The 17426-nt window shown below is 45.2% G+C and overlaps 1 protein-coding gene across 2 annotated transcripts; it reads left to right on the top strand.

Moving 5' to 3' along the window:
• The first annotated feature begins 638 nt into the window (after positions 1-638).
• On the top strand, positions 639-11527 carry LOC127306163 (chaperone protein dnaJ 39). 2 transcript variants are annotated; one of them, XM_051336775.2, is made up of 10 exons: positions 639-1090; positions 1440-1621; positions 1705-1816; positions 1897-2001; positions 2383-2433; positions 6836-6913; positions 7602-7684; positions 8079-8201; positions 11070-11106; positions 11190-11527. In XM_051336775.2, exons 2-10 carry the CDS (start codon positions 1602-1604, stop codon positions 11337-11339), a joined length of 759 nt encoding a protein of 252 aa, XP_051192735.1. In that variant the 5' UTR covers positions 639-1090; positions 1440-1601; the 3' UTR covers positions 11340-11527. The 2 variants fall into 2 exon arrangements, with proteins under 2 accessions (XP_051192735.1, XP_051192736.1); XM_051336776.2 differs by having other exon boundaries at positions 641-1090; positions 11070-11101.
• The last annotated feature ends 5899 nt before the right edge of the window (positions 11528-17426 follow it).

Genomic DNA, 17426 nt, shown 5'->3' with positions numbered 1-17426 from the left:
GTGTTGTATTTGGTGTTGGAACATCTGCGAGAGGAAAGCTCAGCTTTTGCTGTCCTTCTTCTGGGGGTAATCGCCCTTTAGAGGACATGGCCGAATATGCCCGTTGCGTGAAGTGTTGAGCATGGTATCAAGCAAGAACGAGTGAGCTTCAGTGTGCGGTTTCTTCTTTTTCCAACTCGTTAGTTTGCGACTCGAAATTCAAGCTGATTTGGAGTGTGACATTATGATATTTACAGTACTTGGAATTAAGGTTCAGTCAAAGCCAAACGATTTTCTTTATGAGAAGAACAAGGCAAGCGATTCGATGTTTCCAAAATGTTGCAATCCCGGCCGGTGACCATCGAATTCCACAGCAAAATCTTCTAGATGGTCTACCTTCCCAGCATCATTACAGTTGGGCCCCATCAGAGTGGGCCGCCATGTCATTCGAATCCATTTGCCAAATAGGCACTGGTGGGCCGTGGCCCTTGGGCAGTGCAGTTGAACCTCGAGGGCGGGCGGCCGAGACAGCGACACACTGTTCTCCACCTCCTCCCCGTCCAACGGGGCAAGGCTTCATTCAAATCAAAAAATAAAAGGCACGAGCTGGCCCACCGCCGGCCGGCCCCACCTGTCGGCGCCTAAATAATTCGTCCTTTGTCTCTCCCTCCCTATCGCCTCTCCCACCTCGCCCTCGTTTCGTCGCCATTCCCCAAAATCAGCTGCGCCCGGAGCTCGCCTGCCTCCGCCGAGCCGGAGAAATCCTCGCAGCTGCCACTCCGGAGCCGTGTCCCGCCGCCGCCGACGGCCGCGGCGGGTAGTCGGCGTCCACGGCGCGCTCCTCGCCACCACCGCCGCCATAAGATCTGAGCTAGCTCCTGCTGCTGCTGTTGCTGTACAGGTCTGGGGGTTAGGGCTCCGGTTCGGCGGGTGCTGAGTCGGCGTCCATGGCGGGCCCCAAGTTCGGGTCGTTCAAGTCGGAGAGCAAGGGGGACCCCGCCGCGGCGGCCGGCGCGGCGGCGCAGAGGAGGGACCCGTACGAGGTGCTCGGGGTGGGCCGCAATGCCACCGAGCAGGAGATTAAGAGCGCCTTCCGCCGCATGGCCCTCAAGTAAGTCGAGCTCCCGGATTTTGGGCAGTTCTCTCGCGCTCTTGCTCTGCTTGCTCAGGAGTCAGCCGGTCTGGAGGAATTGCTCTACTTTCTGCGGATATTAGCTCATTTCGCATCAGTTTAGCTCCTAGTACGAGAGTCTGTTAGCTAATTTTGAATGAAATTGTCGCTTCTAGCAACGGCCGGCACCCCATTTTGCGGGACCTTTTTGAATTGCGTGTTAGACTCAAACACCAGACCAGGATGACTATGCGATTCAGTACTACCTTGACTAGCTTGTTTAGTAATAGTTTGATGAAGGGCCGAACCCAGCAGTTTGAGTAATTTGCTGATAACATTCATCCTGCAGGTACCATCCAGACAAGAACGCAGACGACCCTGTGGCCTCAGACAAGTTCCAGGAAGCCACATTCTCCTACAACATCCTGTCAGATCCAGATAAAAGGAGGCCATCGAAGCAGATAGTCATGAATTGGAGCTGGACCTGTCGAGTCTCAACACTGTAAATACGATGTTTGCAGCTCTTTTTAGGTAACTTCTTGAGGATATTCTGTTGTATTCTACAGTATTTACTCTGTTTATGGCGCCATGTAATGATAGTCACGTTTGTGTAGCAAGCTAGGGGTACCAATTAAGACCACAGTTTCAGCAACAGTTTTAGAGGAGGCATTGAATGGGTCGGTGGAGATTTCTCAGCTTCATCTGGGCAAATCTGTGTGCAAGAAGGTTGGCAACTGCTCCCATTGTCTCTTCTCGTTGCATTTCTTTGGTCGAGCAAGTAATATTTTAGATTTACGTGTTGGCAGGTGGAGAAACAGACAGCTCATTTTTATTCAGTCGACATAACAGAGGAAGAAGCCAAATTGGGGTTGGTGTGTAGAGTTCGCTCGACTTCTAAAAGTAAATTCAAGGTCAATTGCAAATTTGTCATCTGCACCTACCTGTCTTATTCTTGTCACAACTTAACTACTCCATTACATTTCTTTGGCTGAGAAACTACATCTTTTCTTCATTGTGATGTTGCACTTGGATAAATGAACTACGTATATGTTCATTTCTAGTTATCTTTTCACATTCTGAATATCAAGAAATTTGTGATGATACGTGCACCATTTCAAGTTTTAACCAAACCGATAACTAGTTGTTTCCCTCGAGATTATCATGGCATTGGATATTTGAAATTGGGAAAAATCAACGACACCGTATTTTGTGGGTTGCAATTTAAGTTTAGCAAAATTTCGGGTTTCACATGCATAGGTTCTTATTTCTAACACATATCCTTTTCCTTTCAGTTGCTCTATTTTGAACCGGAAGAAAACGGTGGGTTAAGCCTTGCTTTACAGGTATGTTTAGCCGGCTTATCATTTTTATAGTCTGAACAGAAATAAATTCCAACAACTCTTCTATTTGCAACTAGTTTGTCACCTGCCAAACATGAATTCTCAATCCATGATTTGTTTATTGCCATCAGCTGTTGATCTTTCCTAATATCATTCTGAGAAGTGTGTGTCACATAGTCCACAGGACATTCTAGATCATATGGTGCATTATTCCATGTTTCTCTGTAATATGTATTTATTGCGTACAAACCTGTGTCATTAGAATCATCGTTGTGTTAATTGTTCAGTGACTCAACGGTTCCTTTTTTCTTTTAACCTTAAGATTACTCCTTAAAAAACCTTGAGATTGCATCGTAATAGTTGTAGCACGTGAAGCCTAGAAGCTCTGCTTTGTTTATACAGTTGGAACTTCCCTCTTCCCTCACGTAGGTAACTTAAAACTACATTTTGTAAATTCATGTGAATGCCAGATATGTCGCTTCATGCCATAGTGATTTGATTTTCCTGTTTATTTTTTTTGAGGCTGAATCAGTGGGTTTCCCCACTGAGTTATATTTATTTAATTTTCAATAATAAATATGTACAAAAAAGAGAAAAGGAGTTGCTAGAGATTAGCAAACAACCTTTGTCTACAGGCTCCAAGCCTAAACATAAAAGAAAAAAGAAAAAGGTAAGATGTTACCGAAATCTCTCAACCCAATTTCTGAATCCACCATAGGATTTCCTGGTGGCTTTATGAAGAAGGAGAGCCAACTCATCCTTTAGCTTCTTCCGGCATCTATATAGGCTTGGAGGGATATTCTTGAAAATATAATCATTGCGTGTAGTCCAAATCGACCAAGCAGTGAGCATGATAATCTCCATGAAGAAAGGCTCCTTAATCTCCATTTTCAGACTATGAATGAAGCTCTGAATATCATGGTGTGGAGGGGAAACCCAATTAGGACAAAGGTATTGCCAACATATTTGTGCAAAGGGGCAGAGAAAAAAGAGATGATTCCTTGATTCCAGTTCCCCAGCAGCACACAAGACGCAAGAATAGTCATCCATGAAGAAATTCTTTCTATGTAACATTGCCTTGGTGTTTAGTCTATTGTGCAAGAGAAGCCAAAAAAACACTTTATGTTTCTGCTGGCAGCAACTTTGCCACATCCATTGGAAAGCTGGCAGTGCACCTCCTGAATGCATTTGTGACTTATATACAGAGGAGACCTTGAGAGTATCAGTTCTTCCAGAAATAGTCCAAGAATCAACAGTATTATCCTGAGTTGTCACCAGACTTGCTAGTAAGGCTTGGAACAAGTGAAACTGAACCACAGCTTCTTCTGACAGGGGTAAATGAAACAGATCTGCCGCATCTGGTGAGAGGAGGGCTTGCTTAAGGGAGATTGTTTCACTGATACAGTAAGAATACAGGTGTGGCCAAGTATCCTTTAATGGCTGCTGCAACCAGGCATCTTGCCAAAGAAGAATAGAGTTGCCTTGATGAAAAGTACAAGAGGCCAACTGCTTATATGATGCAAGGTTACTCAAACAATCTCTCCACCAAAAAGATACCTCTCTTATTCTGGCAGGTGGCAGCACAGTAGTATAATACATTTCCCAAGCCATTGTAACCCAAGGAATATCAGCTTTATTATAGAATTTATGTAAATGCTTCATGAGGAGACAATTGTTCTGTACTGTAAGATTCAGCACACCTAAACCTCCCTGATCTTTAGGTCGACATACCAGGTCCCAAGCTGCTAATGGGGGATTCTTTTTTTGCAAGTCTTTGTCTCTCCATAAACAGTGTCTCCTAAATTTATCCACTTCATGGATTACCCATTGATACACTTTCAGAGAACAGAGAAAAAACATTGGCAGTGATGAGAGGACTGAGTTCACCATTCGTAACTTACTACCATAATTAAGGTACATGGTGCAGGATGGCAATCTCCTTTGGACAGTTTGTATCAATGGAAGAAAAAATTCTTTTCTTGGCTTAGTAGTACTTAGTGGCAGTCCAAGGTATGTAAAGGGTAAGGACCCTTCTTGACACTGTAATGCAGAGGTAAAAGCAGCTACTCTGTCAGGGGTAATATTTATTGGAATGAGGTTGGACTTAGAATAATTAACCCTCAAACCAGAGACATTGCCAAAATCCTGGAGAATTGTCTGAAGATGGGACAATTGCTGCTCATCTGCCTGGAGAATGATCAAAGTATCATCAGCATATTGTAGGATAGGGAACCAAGGTGAGGATTGCAGAGGAATTGGCCTTGATAGCAAACCATGATTCATGGCATCATTGACCAGAGACTGCAGTACATCAGCAGCAAGGACAAAGAGCAAGGGTGAAAGTGGGTCCCCCTGTCTGACTCCCCTCCTACATGAGAAGGAAACACCTGGTATTCCATTCAGTAAGACTGAAGAAGAACCAGACTCCAGGATCTGCTTAATCCATTTGCACCAAAGAGGGCCAAAACCCTTAGCTTGTAAAACAGATAGAATGAAGGAGTGGTCAACTTTATCAAAAGCCTTTTCAAAATCCAGCTTCAAGGCCACAACTTCTTTCCTAGTCTTATGACAGTGATGCAAGTATTCATAAGCCCAGGCTAGGCAATCTTGTATTGTCCTTGACTTAATGAATCCATATTGATTCTCATGAATAAGCCTCTGTATGATAGTTTGAAGCCTGTTGGCAAGTAATTTTGTCAGTAGCTTCAAAGTGCAATTGAGCAAGGAAATGGGCCTGAAGTCATGAACTGTCTCTGAATTTTCCTTTTTTGGCACTAGGGTGATGAAACAACTGTTTATACTTTGCAGACACAAATTTCCAGCATGAAATTGATTGCAGAGATCATAGAAATCCTTTTTAATAATGGGCCAACATCTCTTTATGAATTCAGCATTAAAGCCATCAGGACCAGGTGACTTGTTGTTTGGGAATTCCTTGACCACTGCATCAATTTCTTCAGGTGAGAAAGGAGCTTCTAGAAAAGATAGATCAATGCTGTTTTGTACTAAGTGAGCCATAGGCAGAAAAGAAGAATGTGTCACTCTCTGTCCCAGTCTGTCCTTATAAGCTTGGAGCAAAAGATTAGCTTTGGCAGAGTGATCACTGATATTGGTACCTGTAGAATCAGTGAGTGTAGCAATGTGATTCCTCCTTTTCTAACTTGAGGCCATGGAATGAAAGAACCTTGAGTTTTCATCTCCTAAAGTGACCCACTTTATTTTCCCTCTCTGTTTCCAATAGGTAAGCTGCTTCTGAAGCAAAACAGACAGATGACTCTTCATCCTTTTCCTGAATTTGATTTCCATTGCAGATAAATCCCTGAAATTTTCAATGGCATCAATTAGGGAAATTAGAGAGTTGAGGTCAGCAATATCTTCTTTGATGGATGACAAGCTTTTGGACCATTTTTTCAGTTCCCTTCTCAAGAGCTTGAATTTTGCTGTGATTCTTTTTGCAGCATCTGCATAATGGATGGAGTGAGTCCAAGTTAACTCAACTAGAGGCAAGAATCCTTCCATATCAAGCCAATTGTTCTCAAATCTGAAGATGTTGGATTTAGGCATAGTTGTTTCAATAGATATGACACATGGAATATGATCTGATGTGGTCATGGCTAAAGGATAAGCCATAGTGTTGGGGAAGTTCTCACCCCAAGCTAGGGAACAGAAGAACCAGTCTAGCCTTTGGAGAAGAGGAGCAGACTGCATGTTACTCCAGGTATATTTTCTGCCTTTCAAGGGGATATCTAGCAGACCAACTTGGCTAATGGCTTCATTAAAAAGGAGCATCTCATTTATATTACCACCAGGTTTATTCCTATCTTGTGGGGATCTAATGAGGTTAAAATCTCCCACCATCATGTAATTCTCATCAGTTGGAACATGCAGATTATGGAGCCAATCAAGGAACTGTAATTGCTCATTATCAACACATGGTGCATAGATGTTTGTTAGGGTCCAGTACACATCTGACTTTGTGGCATGGAGCTCCACAGATAAAGCATGCCTATTCTGAAAAACTTCAACTCCAGAGAAAACAGCACTGTCCCAAATAGTGATAATCCCTCCTGACCTTCCAATGGATGGGACAAAAGCAAAAGAATCAAAATTGCGAGGGCAAAATTTTTTGAGGAAGGCAAGGTCTACTTGCTCCTTCTTAGACTCTTGGAAACAGATGACTTGGCATCCACTCTCACGAACTTTATTGAAAATCAATGTCCATTTATCAGGATCATTAAGCCCTCTGACATTCCAATTTTCCTGTTTATACTAAGATGCGATTTTTTACATCCTTCTAGCCTACCCCAATACTTGGGGTAGGCTTTCATATCTAGCCTACCCCAATTTGCTTGGGAAAAAGGCTTTTATGTTGTTGTTGTTGTTCTAATTGTATGTCCTTGTATAGGTTGACTCTTTTGCTATTGCTCGGGATAGTGAAATGCATGAAGCTAATCGAAGGATATTGTCAGTAATTCTGCGACAGGTGGACTCTTCGTTAATTTTTCTTTATTACTACAAGTAGAAAACTAATACTGAAGTAACTGCTGAGTTTGTATGTACCTCTTTCAATCACACATTCGCTGTGGTGCCTGTTACCCTTTTCTGACGAAGTCCAAAACCAAGCAAAAATAATGCACCTGAGTGCTACAACACCACAGTTGCCAGCTTCGACATTCCACCTCAAGTACAACCTTTCGAGTACCACAGCCTTTCACACTTTCAATAGTTCATCCAGTTCAGGGTAGGCCACCCACTCCACAAAATGTGCAGAGCCCACTAGGAAATCTCCAAAGTCACCACACAGCACCAGATGACCTGCATCAGAGCCATCTGCTTTATTCAGCCCAAAGTCTGCACTTAGGCATACCTTGTTGTGTTGCAAAAACTATGCATTGCAATATGTATTGAAAGGAAGTACTTATAACTGGCATGACATTTTATTTCATCCCTGGTTTTTTCTGTGGTTATTTACTTAAGTTTTCCGTAAGCACTAGAATATAATAAAGCCTCTATCGCTATCCTCCCTGATTCTTGGTATCCGATATTGATAGCTTGATAATCTCAGTTACCTGAGAAAGATCTGCATGTGGTCTCTTAGGTACTGCTATCATACTTATTACAATCTCCACACCCTGCATATATTTTGTTGACACTATCTTTTTTTTGTGAAGATCGATGGATTCGAGCAGGATAGACGTGTGGTTGTTATTGCTGCAACAAATAGAAAGGAAGACCTTGATCCCACCCTCATCAGGTGTAATTCTGTTGCCACACCTTCTCTGTTCTGTAAACAGTCCCAGTTAATTTTGACATGGTCTAGTGGGTACTGAATGATGTAATAATTTCGTACTATTTCTGCAATAAAAAGCCGTATGCATCGATTGATGCAGAGGCTGGGATGGCCCATTTCAAAATAAAAGTGGGTACTGAAGTTCTTATGCGTGAGTTAGATTTTTGGCTTTTTGCATTTTCCCAAGAGCAATATATAACAGCATAGAAGCTACAGATAAAACAGTGATACAGTGATACACCATTGAATTAAACTGCCTGACCTTGTAACATTTAGATATCATGATCAATTTGACCTTATTTGGATCATGTAAGTAAACTGTATCCTTAACTTTTCCTTTTGCCTTGTCAATTTGCAGCCGTTTTGATTCAATAATTTGTTTTGGCTTACCGGACCAGCAAAGCCGTGCGGAAATAGCAGCCCAATATGCAAATCACCTGACGAAATCTGAGTTAGTTCAGTTTTCCCTTGTCACTGAAGAGTAAGTACTTCAGTCAGAATCTTCACACTATAACATGCCCCTACATTGCGTAAAATTCACAGTAAATAACTTCTGCACACTTTTATTATTCAACACTGTCATTTGTTCGCTGCTCCATGTTGTGTGAGGTATTTATATGGCACAAATAGCTCTATATCATCTCCCTCAGTCACACCTTCTTCCTGCTCCAAAGAAATGATTTTGTTTTTTTCTATGCCTGCCATTGGCTTTGGCATTAAAATACCTAGTATTCATGTCACGCTGTCTGATTTCAGTATCTTTACATCTTTGCTTCCATTTTAATTCTTCCTGAAGCAATAATCTATTAAATTGCTCCCTCAACTCTTTTTGCTCTGGTCTCATCTCTGCGGTCAAACCAACAATTTCACAATGTTTGTCTATCATCTCTAGTTTATGTAGAATTTCTACTTTTAAATTTTTATACCAAGCATCAACGTTTTTAGCCCATACTTATACATTTTGTGAAATCCTTCTTAATTTCTTCTGCTATCTGTCTATGTTAGATCCAAAAAAAAGAGGATGCATCATTCCATATTTTCTCAATAATATTATCAAAACCATCCCTCTGTAACAATGCATTTTCAAATCTGAAAATAGGCGGCATTTTATTGGGTTCACCCGAATCTATTATGAGAGGGGCTTGATCAGAAAATCCCCTTTCTAAAGCAGACACTACTATGAGAGGATAATTATCCTCCCAATGAGCTGAAATCAATTACCTATCTAGCTTCTCAAAAGTGGGGTTAAGACTTAAGAGCATTATTAGCCCAAGTAAATTTTCTCCCATTTAATGGCAATTCCCTCAAAACCAGCATGTCGATAATGGCATTAAACACAAAACTCCAAGGGTTGTGTTATTGGGTTTACTCTTTTCACTAGATTTCCTGATAATGTTTAAATCTCCTCCAATTAAGCAAGGTGAATCATTATCTTGACAAACTCTTGATAATTCTGCTAGAAAGGCAGCTTTCCAGCTCGCTTCGCGTCTCCATACACACAAATAAAATTCCAGTTAAAACCACTTTTCTTATCTATAACCAACACTCTCACATAATATTCTCCAATATCAGATTCTACAAAATCCTAGTAGTCTTGGTTAATACCCACCAGGATCAGTTAGGCGTAAGGCTTAGCGTAGTGCATAAACTGCTGCCAGCTGCGTCCAAACCATCAGTGTGTCTGAATGGAGCAGGGACAAGCTAGCAAGGGTGCATGCATGTGGCAGTGGTGCAAGACACATAACCAATGGAAAACACGTGACATGGCGAACGGCTGGCAGATGCATGCGGCAGCAATACGGAGCCAGCGGTCAAGGAGTGCTGGTGTCCAAGTTACGCGAGAGAGAGAGCGCATGCGATCCACCGGATATTGGGCTATCCAATAGATCAATACGGAGGTCCAGAGTGTGTCTGCATCGTTGGATCTTACATCTAATTGCTGTCAATGTCCAATGAAGTCCAGTCCAATAGAGTCCAATGAATTTTAGGCCGAAAGTCCATGTACTACAGAAATTCAGTTCCATATTTAATAGTTACATTTCATTGTTTCTTGCAATCCCAATAAATCAATGTGTTTATCAATAATATTCTCTCTCGCAATTCTTTTCTTGTAATCTTCCCCAAACCCCTCTTATATTCCAAATGAAGCCTAACATTTTATGTGTAATTTTGATTTCCTGCATCTAGTCCTGACTGCTCCCACAACTAATTATTGGGGAATTGCTGTTTATCACCCAGCACCGCCAAAATGTTACCTAGAATACCCACCAACAACTGAACCGGATCACTCATTGAGACCGAAAACCGAATCTAAATGCTCAAACAGGAAAGATGCATCTTCAAAATCCCCCTCCCGAAATTGTGGGATCGTACAGCCCAGTTCGGGTACCTGAACAGTATTGGGTCTCAATTGCGGCCCAAATACGCCTGATCCATTTTGTTTCCCATCAATCACTCCAACCCGAAGGTCATCAATTGCGGTAATATCAAATTTGAGATCATCCTCGAAGCAACATGGAGAAATCCCCGGGAATTTGTTTAACCCCATCTGATTCATTACATCTACCCCATCCAAAACATCCTCCCGCACACCCTCCCTAAAAGGACTATGGGGACCGTACCCTCAAGAAATCAAATCACACAAGGAGAAATCAGGGCACAAGCAGTGTTCGGATCAGAGCTAAGAGGAGTCAAAATCCCTTGCAAATTAGAGGTGTCAGTATTGTCTGAGAGACGACAACCGAGGTATCGCCTCCTGCGCGACGACGGGCTATTTCCCTGCCCTGGTGGAGAAGCGAGGTATCGCCTCCTGCGCTACGACGGGCTATCTCCCACCTAGCCCCGGTGGAGAGATCCCCGCCGGCAGCTGACAATGATACCCGCGAGGATCATCCGAGTCCTCGTTGGCGAAATCTACCATGAGAAGCTCCCAGAACCAGTTTTCTCTCCGAGGCATCGCCTAGCGAGCAGTCTTGCTAGAGCTGTTATTATATACTTTAGAGAGTAGTACATTTTGCAAGACAAAAATCTCATAGGTCCCTTGATTCAGCCACAACTCTCTCATGTTTGCAGCAGCAAATGTTTGGCATACCGTTCGTTTTAACTGCTGGTGTATTGAATTTAGATCCTTAAATGCCTTACTGTAGATTCGGGAAAGCTGCATCACTTATCTTGCTGCACTATTTGTGACTCTTGACTCAGCCAGTAGTATGTAGAAAATTTGATCATGCAGCAATATGTCATGTTCTTCGTTCAGACAACTATGCATGCTGCTAAAATATCGTTGAAGGCAAAACTGCTGTGTATCTCCGCAGTCCATTATCTGACTAGCTCTGAATATTGGGTGCAGGATGGCAGGCAGAAAGACATTGGGCATCGAAGGTATGGTAAGCCCACAGGTTATTTCCCCCTCTCCTCTTTTGAGGTATGATCAGCTTTTCACTTTGTCAATGTGCTTTGCTTTGTGTAGTTTATCAGGGGACGAATTCCGAAAGACGAGAAGGGGGATCCCCCTCTTTCTCCAGTTGACGAGTATGTTGTATGCGCCGAACAGCGAAGGAAGTCATTGCCGGATAGAACAAAACCGACATTCAAATCGAGTCCTCTGAAATTAGCTTGAAGAGCCTATCTCTTTTATACGTTAGGGATGCAGCATCAAATGTAGGATATGTGAATAGTTAAACTAGTTTTTCATGTTGTAGTTAACCTACAAGTCTGGGTTCAGAAAACGTTGTTTGAGGGATATTCTTTTTTTGTCTTCAGATGTTGAGTGGGACATTCTATGAAGGAGGTCTGCATTTTTTTTTATATTCCAAGGTTTGACTTGTGCCGACCGTGTCGACCGTGTTAACTCCTGTTGTGCCCTCTGATCTGTTGACGTCTTGGTCTACAGTTGTGATCAGTGCTCCTATCTGAGAATTAATTGCCTTGCCACGATTCCAAGAGTACCTGAAGAAGGTATCGAACACTCCCGTCCTGCCCGGACCACGAATCTGGAATCATCGCGAAGTTGTAGCGCGCATGAATACGTACATATCGACAGTTTGTTCCACTCGTGCACGAGACAAAACGAGATATATTCCGTGAGTGTGATGTCCCGAGAGAGAAGACACCGGAAGGCAGGGCATCCCATGTTGGCCACGACTTGGCCAGAAAGCTATCGCCTACCTAGCACTTGCCTGGACTGACCTGACCATCGCATTAGCCATTTTTAAACATAAGGCCCTTGGCCTCGCTTTATATATAAAGCCATCATGGCAACCATAGAGTAGCGATACAACACACACCCAACACAAACCGATGCATCCATAGTGGTGATACCATAATACAAATACGCAAAGTCTGGTACCAAGAAGAACTCATAGATGTAACAGGGAAACTAAAGCGCACGGAGCAGGCGGGAGCGGCAGCGTGCAGTCGTCGATGGCGTCAGTGTCCTCCGGCCCGGGTCCGCGCATGTAGCCTCCTAACCTCGTCCAGCGCCACGTCCAGCAGTGGCCGGTCCCTCAGTCTGACCAGAACCCTCCAGCTCTGCATGTACATGTAGATAGACATTTTGAAGATAGCATCAGCCGGGCTAGAGATGAGTGAGCCCTCAATAGCTAGCTTGTTGCGGATGTTCCACAGCGTCCAGCATTGCGCTGCGAAAGTAAACCAAGCTATCCTACGGAGTCTACCCGACAAGCCGTTGGCAATGGCGACGAAGTCCGCAGCCCCTGCTGGGTTCCATGAGCAGGAGAGGAGGTCCCTGATTCCTGCCCACATGGATTTAGCGATGTGGCAAGTGAAGAAAATATGGTCGCAAGTTTCCCATTCGCCACAAAGGGTACACCGGCCATTCGATGGCCCATGCCGCTTGACTAATTGGTCCCCTGACGGGAGCCTCCCTCGGATGAGTTGCTAGAGGAAGACCCGGGTTTTTGGCGGAACCCTTGTGCGCCAAATTTTTCTTGAAGTGGGTGATCGTCCCGCCCCGGGACAACTTGGAGTACATCGAGCGGGTGGAGTACTCCCCAGATTGCTCAAGCGCCCAACGAACCACGTCATCGCCCTCAGAGGCCGGCGAGAGGTCAAAGATTATGCAGAGGTTGTCCCATTCCACCCTTTCTGCGATGCCGAAGGTGCGCCGGAAGCGAATCCTCCAGCTCCCGCTGGACCTAACCCCCTGAACGGTCGCAAAGTGGTTGTCGCAGCAGGCGAACAACCTAGGAAAAGTAAAGCAAAGGGGCCCCGTGCCCGTCCACCAGTCTAACCAGAAGTAGGTCCTCCGCCCACAGTTAACCTGGTGCTTCGCGCCCAATTTGAAGTACCATTTGATCTTCTGGATGGCGTTCCAGAATTGTGATCCTTTGGTGGGTACCGCCGGGGAGAATAAGTCGTGGTCCCCCAGGTACTTGGCCCTAAGAAGGTCTGCCCATAGGCCTTCCTCATTCTGATAGATCTTCCAGATCCATTTTAACATTAAGGCGATGTTCATGAACTTGGTGTTGAGGATTCCCAACCCTCCAAACTCTCGCGGTTTGCACACCGTGGCCCAGTCCACCATATGGTACTTCCGTTTGGGTCCCACTCCCTCCCAAAAGAAGCGGGACCGGTGTTTGTCCATCACCACATGCGTCGTGTCATGCAGCAGATAGAGACCCATAGCGAACAGCGGAAGGCTGGAGAGGCAGGAGTTGGTGAGCTCCAGTCTGCCGGCTGATGCAAGGAACATACCCTGCCAAGGCTCCACCCTATGGCCCACCTTCTCAGTGAGGAAGTTCCAGTCCGCAACGGAGAGGGTGCGGTCACTGACAGGTAAGCCGAGGTAGTGTAACGGCAAGCTCCCCAGCTTGCAGTTAAGGGCGTCAGCCACCCTCTGACGTTCCAGGTCGGGGACCCCTGTCACAACCACTTCGCTCTTAGTGAAGTTAATCTTAAGCCCTGACATGTTCTCGAAGCAGAGAAGCATGAGCTTAAGGTTGGCCAACCCCATATCGGATGGCTCGATCAGAATCAAGGTGTCATCCGCATATTGGAGGCGGGTGATCCCTCCCGGGAGCAGGTGGGGCACACTAGTAGGGAAACGCTTATAGGTGGAGCTTAGTTCTGTGGCACACCACTAAAAATGCGCCACAGAAAGTTATTTTGTGGCGCACCAGGCAAGGTGCGCCACAAAAATAGCTTAATTTTGTGGCGCACCAGGTAACCATGCGCCACAAAAACTTGGTGGGGCCCACACCCTGTCACCCCCAATCATTGGTTTTACTTTTTCTATGGCGCACTGACCCAAGTGCGCCACAGAAATAAGTTATTCTGTGGCGCAGCTCCGCGGTGCGCCACAAAAATAAGGTATTCTGTGGCGCACTGTGCCTGGTGCGCCACAGAAATAAGGTATTCTGTGGCGCACTGTGCTTGGTGCGCCACAAAATTAGCGAACCAGATATACAAAAGTAGAGGCAACCTCCCACCTACCACACTACCCAAGCCATTCTTCTTCCTCCATCTAACTCGTCCCCTCTTCTCTCTCATACCATTTTGGCTATACTTTTCACTTGCTTGGGTATTTATTGCACTTACTTTGGTTGATACATAATTGGAGTTGAGGAGAAGGCTCTCCATACTCTCTCCTCCTCTCGAACTCATCGATCGCGGTCTCGTCTCGGTATCAAATCTACAAGGTGAGTAGTTGGAGGAGACATACATATGCTTGGAGGAGACATGCATATGCTTGTAGATCTTGTGTGGCCGTCGTGTGTATGTATGCTTGTTGCAGGTGAAGCGCTTGTGTGTGTGTGCCGGTGTGGTGCACGGATGTTTGCCGAAATGTTGATTCATTTCCGTTTCGGCAAATTTTTGCACTACCCATATGTCCTACCTTGAGGAGAGGTCATGCCGAATTTTTCCGCTCCATGTAATACCTTGAGGAGAGGTACGGCCCATGCATGTGTGTGCATGTGTTGCGGTTCTAATTTCATGTTCTATGTATACCATTTGCAGGCAAGCATGGTCATCTCGATGAGTTCCGCTCGAATCTCTAGATACAAGATAGACGCGAAGGAGGACATGATTCGGAACAATAGGCGCCAGATAAGATGTCCGTATCGATCATGCAAACTCGAGCGCTGGATCAACCCTGATTCCGGACAACTGGAGGAGCACCTGCTGAGGCGTGGTTTCATGCAAGCGGAGCACATGTGCAGGGGCAGGGTGATACTAATATCGCCACAAGGAGACAAGATGAAGTACATACTACGTATGAATTTCTCCCTGCCGACAAATAATGAAGCAGAATACGAAGCACTATTGCATGGAATGAAGATGGCAAAGGCATGTGGAGCAACTCGCCTGAAAATTTATGGAGACTCCAATCTGGTGGTACAACAGTCGATGAATTTATGCGACGCGGTCAGTGACAACATGATCGTCTACCGATAGTTGTACCAAAACATGGAAGCTAAATTTGAAGGGTGCGAACTTAAGCATATCGGCAGAGCCAGCAATGAGGAAGCCGATACTCTGGCGAATATCGGATCCATGTGCTCCCCCATTCCGGACGGAGTGTTTTATGAAGTTATCACTCAACGATCGATAAAGGAGAAAACATCGGCACCTCCGAAATCATCGGCTGACGAATCGGAGGCAAACCCGCAGCAGGCTGCCGAAAAATCTCCACCTCGATCTGAAGAACAGGTCCTCCTCCTCGAACCACTGTGGACCAAACCATTCCTAGCATACCTGACGAAGCAGGAGTTACCAGAGGATCTGGTAGAAGCAAGACGAATCGTCAGACGGTCAAAGGCCTTTACTGTGGTAAATGGAGAACTCTACAAGCACAACATTTCCGGTATCTTTCAAAGGTGTATTGCCATTGACGATGGAAAGGCACTGTTGCGCAAGATATACGAGGGAACTTGCGGACACCACGCAGGCAGCAGGGCCCTTGTGGCAAAAGCCTTCAAGGCAGGATTTTACTGGCCAACGGCGGCATCGGATGCTCGATATCTGGTTATGAAGTGCGACCCCTGCCAGCGTTTTTCACCAAAACCACACGCTCATGCGACAGATCTGATGACAATACCTCTAGCGTGGCCCTTCGCTCAATGGGGACTTGACCAAGTTGGACCACTGCCGAGATCGTCGCCTGGAGGACACACGTATCTACTGGTTGCAGTCGACAAGTTCACCAAGTGGATCGAGGTAGTACCTGTCCGAAATCAGAAAGCCAAAACCGCCGTTCAGTTCTTCAGGGGAATAACTTGTCGATTTGGTATGCCTCACAGCATCATCACAGACAACGGAACTAACTTTGACTCCAAAAAGTTTTGAAAGTTTTGTGACGACAGCGGAATTAAGCTAAAATTTGCATCGGTGGCCCACCCACAGACCAACGGCTAGGTGGAAAGGATCAATGGTCTAATAGGGGACGGCCTCAGGAAACACCTTACGGGTGCGGCTGGAGCCTGGGTCAAAGAATTACCGTCTATGCTTTGGAGTTTGCGTACTACACCCAATAGGTCGACCCAGTACACCTCGTTCTTCCTGGTACACGGAGCCGAAGAAGTTTTGCCAGCCGACATTCGATTCGAAGCTCCTCGGGTGACAGCGTACACAGAATCCACCTCCAACAGCGCGCTGCAGGATATCGTGGATCTCCTTGACGAAGCTCGGGATATTTCTTTAGCAAGAACAAAGGTGTACCAGCAGGCGTTAAGAAACTATCACAGCCGACGAATACGCAATCGAAGCTTCAGTGTTGGAGAAATGGTACTGCGGCTGAAGCAAGAGTGGCCCTCGAAGCTCGAGTCTCCATGGGAAGGGCCATTCATCATCACTAAAGTGATACCAGGAGGAGCTTATCGGCTCAAAAACCCAACTTCGGGAAAAGACGTTGAAAATCCTTGGAACATCGCACATTTGCGACGGTTCTACGCATAGGATACAATTATTTTCTGTTATTCGGCAGATCTTAAGTTTGCTTTTACATTATGAATAAAATTCTGATCAGGTTCTCTACCTTTTTATTGATCCAGGCCTCATCATCCGAACAAATTATTCGGGGCCCCTGTCACTGGCTCTTACTCCCATCGGGAGCGCTGGCCAAAAACACGCTCGCACGGTGTCATTAATTAAATACTCCTATCGGGAGCTAAGGTTAATGACACACAAAACAACCCATCCAAGCCTCGAGAAAATACGCGAGTGCTGCAGTCGATGGACGTACTATTACAAAATAAGGCTCAAACCGGTGCACCATGTGACGAAGCCAAGCGTCTAAATCCCTCGATTATTCGATGGGTGTCGCTCCTACAAAAACTTACATATCAGCTCCGCAATAAACTTGCAATTACAACGGAGTCGTCGGGTGAGCAGGCCGAATTGATCACTCGGCCACCCCCGACAATAAATCATTAATCGCATTAACAAATTTGCCATAACTACATGATGTGCAAAACGCACGTCGAATTTACATAAGATTATCCCCTACAGGTACAAGGACATTACATTCATGACAAGGTCCCCTGGCTCTCTCGGGCCTTCTGATCCCTCTCAATACCTGTCTCCATCCGTGAGATGATGGTATACGCAGGACCTCTAGCAATATCGTAATATGGGTCCAAACTCCTTTTGGTGTTTGCTATGGCCTCCAAATCTAAGGTCGGATGACATGCTAACACTGAGGCAAAAGCAAGTTCAACACCGGCCAGGAGCTCCTTTCGCACCAACA

The sequence above is a fragment of the Lolium perenne genome, chromosome 6, assembly GCF_019359855.2.
Source record: "Lolium perenne isolate Kyuss_39 chromosome 6, Kyuss_2.0, whole genome shotgun sequence".
Taxonomy (NCBI): domain Eukaryota; kingdom Viridiplantae; phylum Streptophyta; class Magnoliopsida; order Poales; family Poaceae; genus Lolium; species Lolium perenne.
The sequence above is the reverse complement of the archived record's forward strand: the minus strand, read 5'-3'. Positions and strand labels throughout refer to the sequence as shown.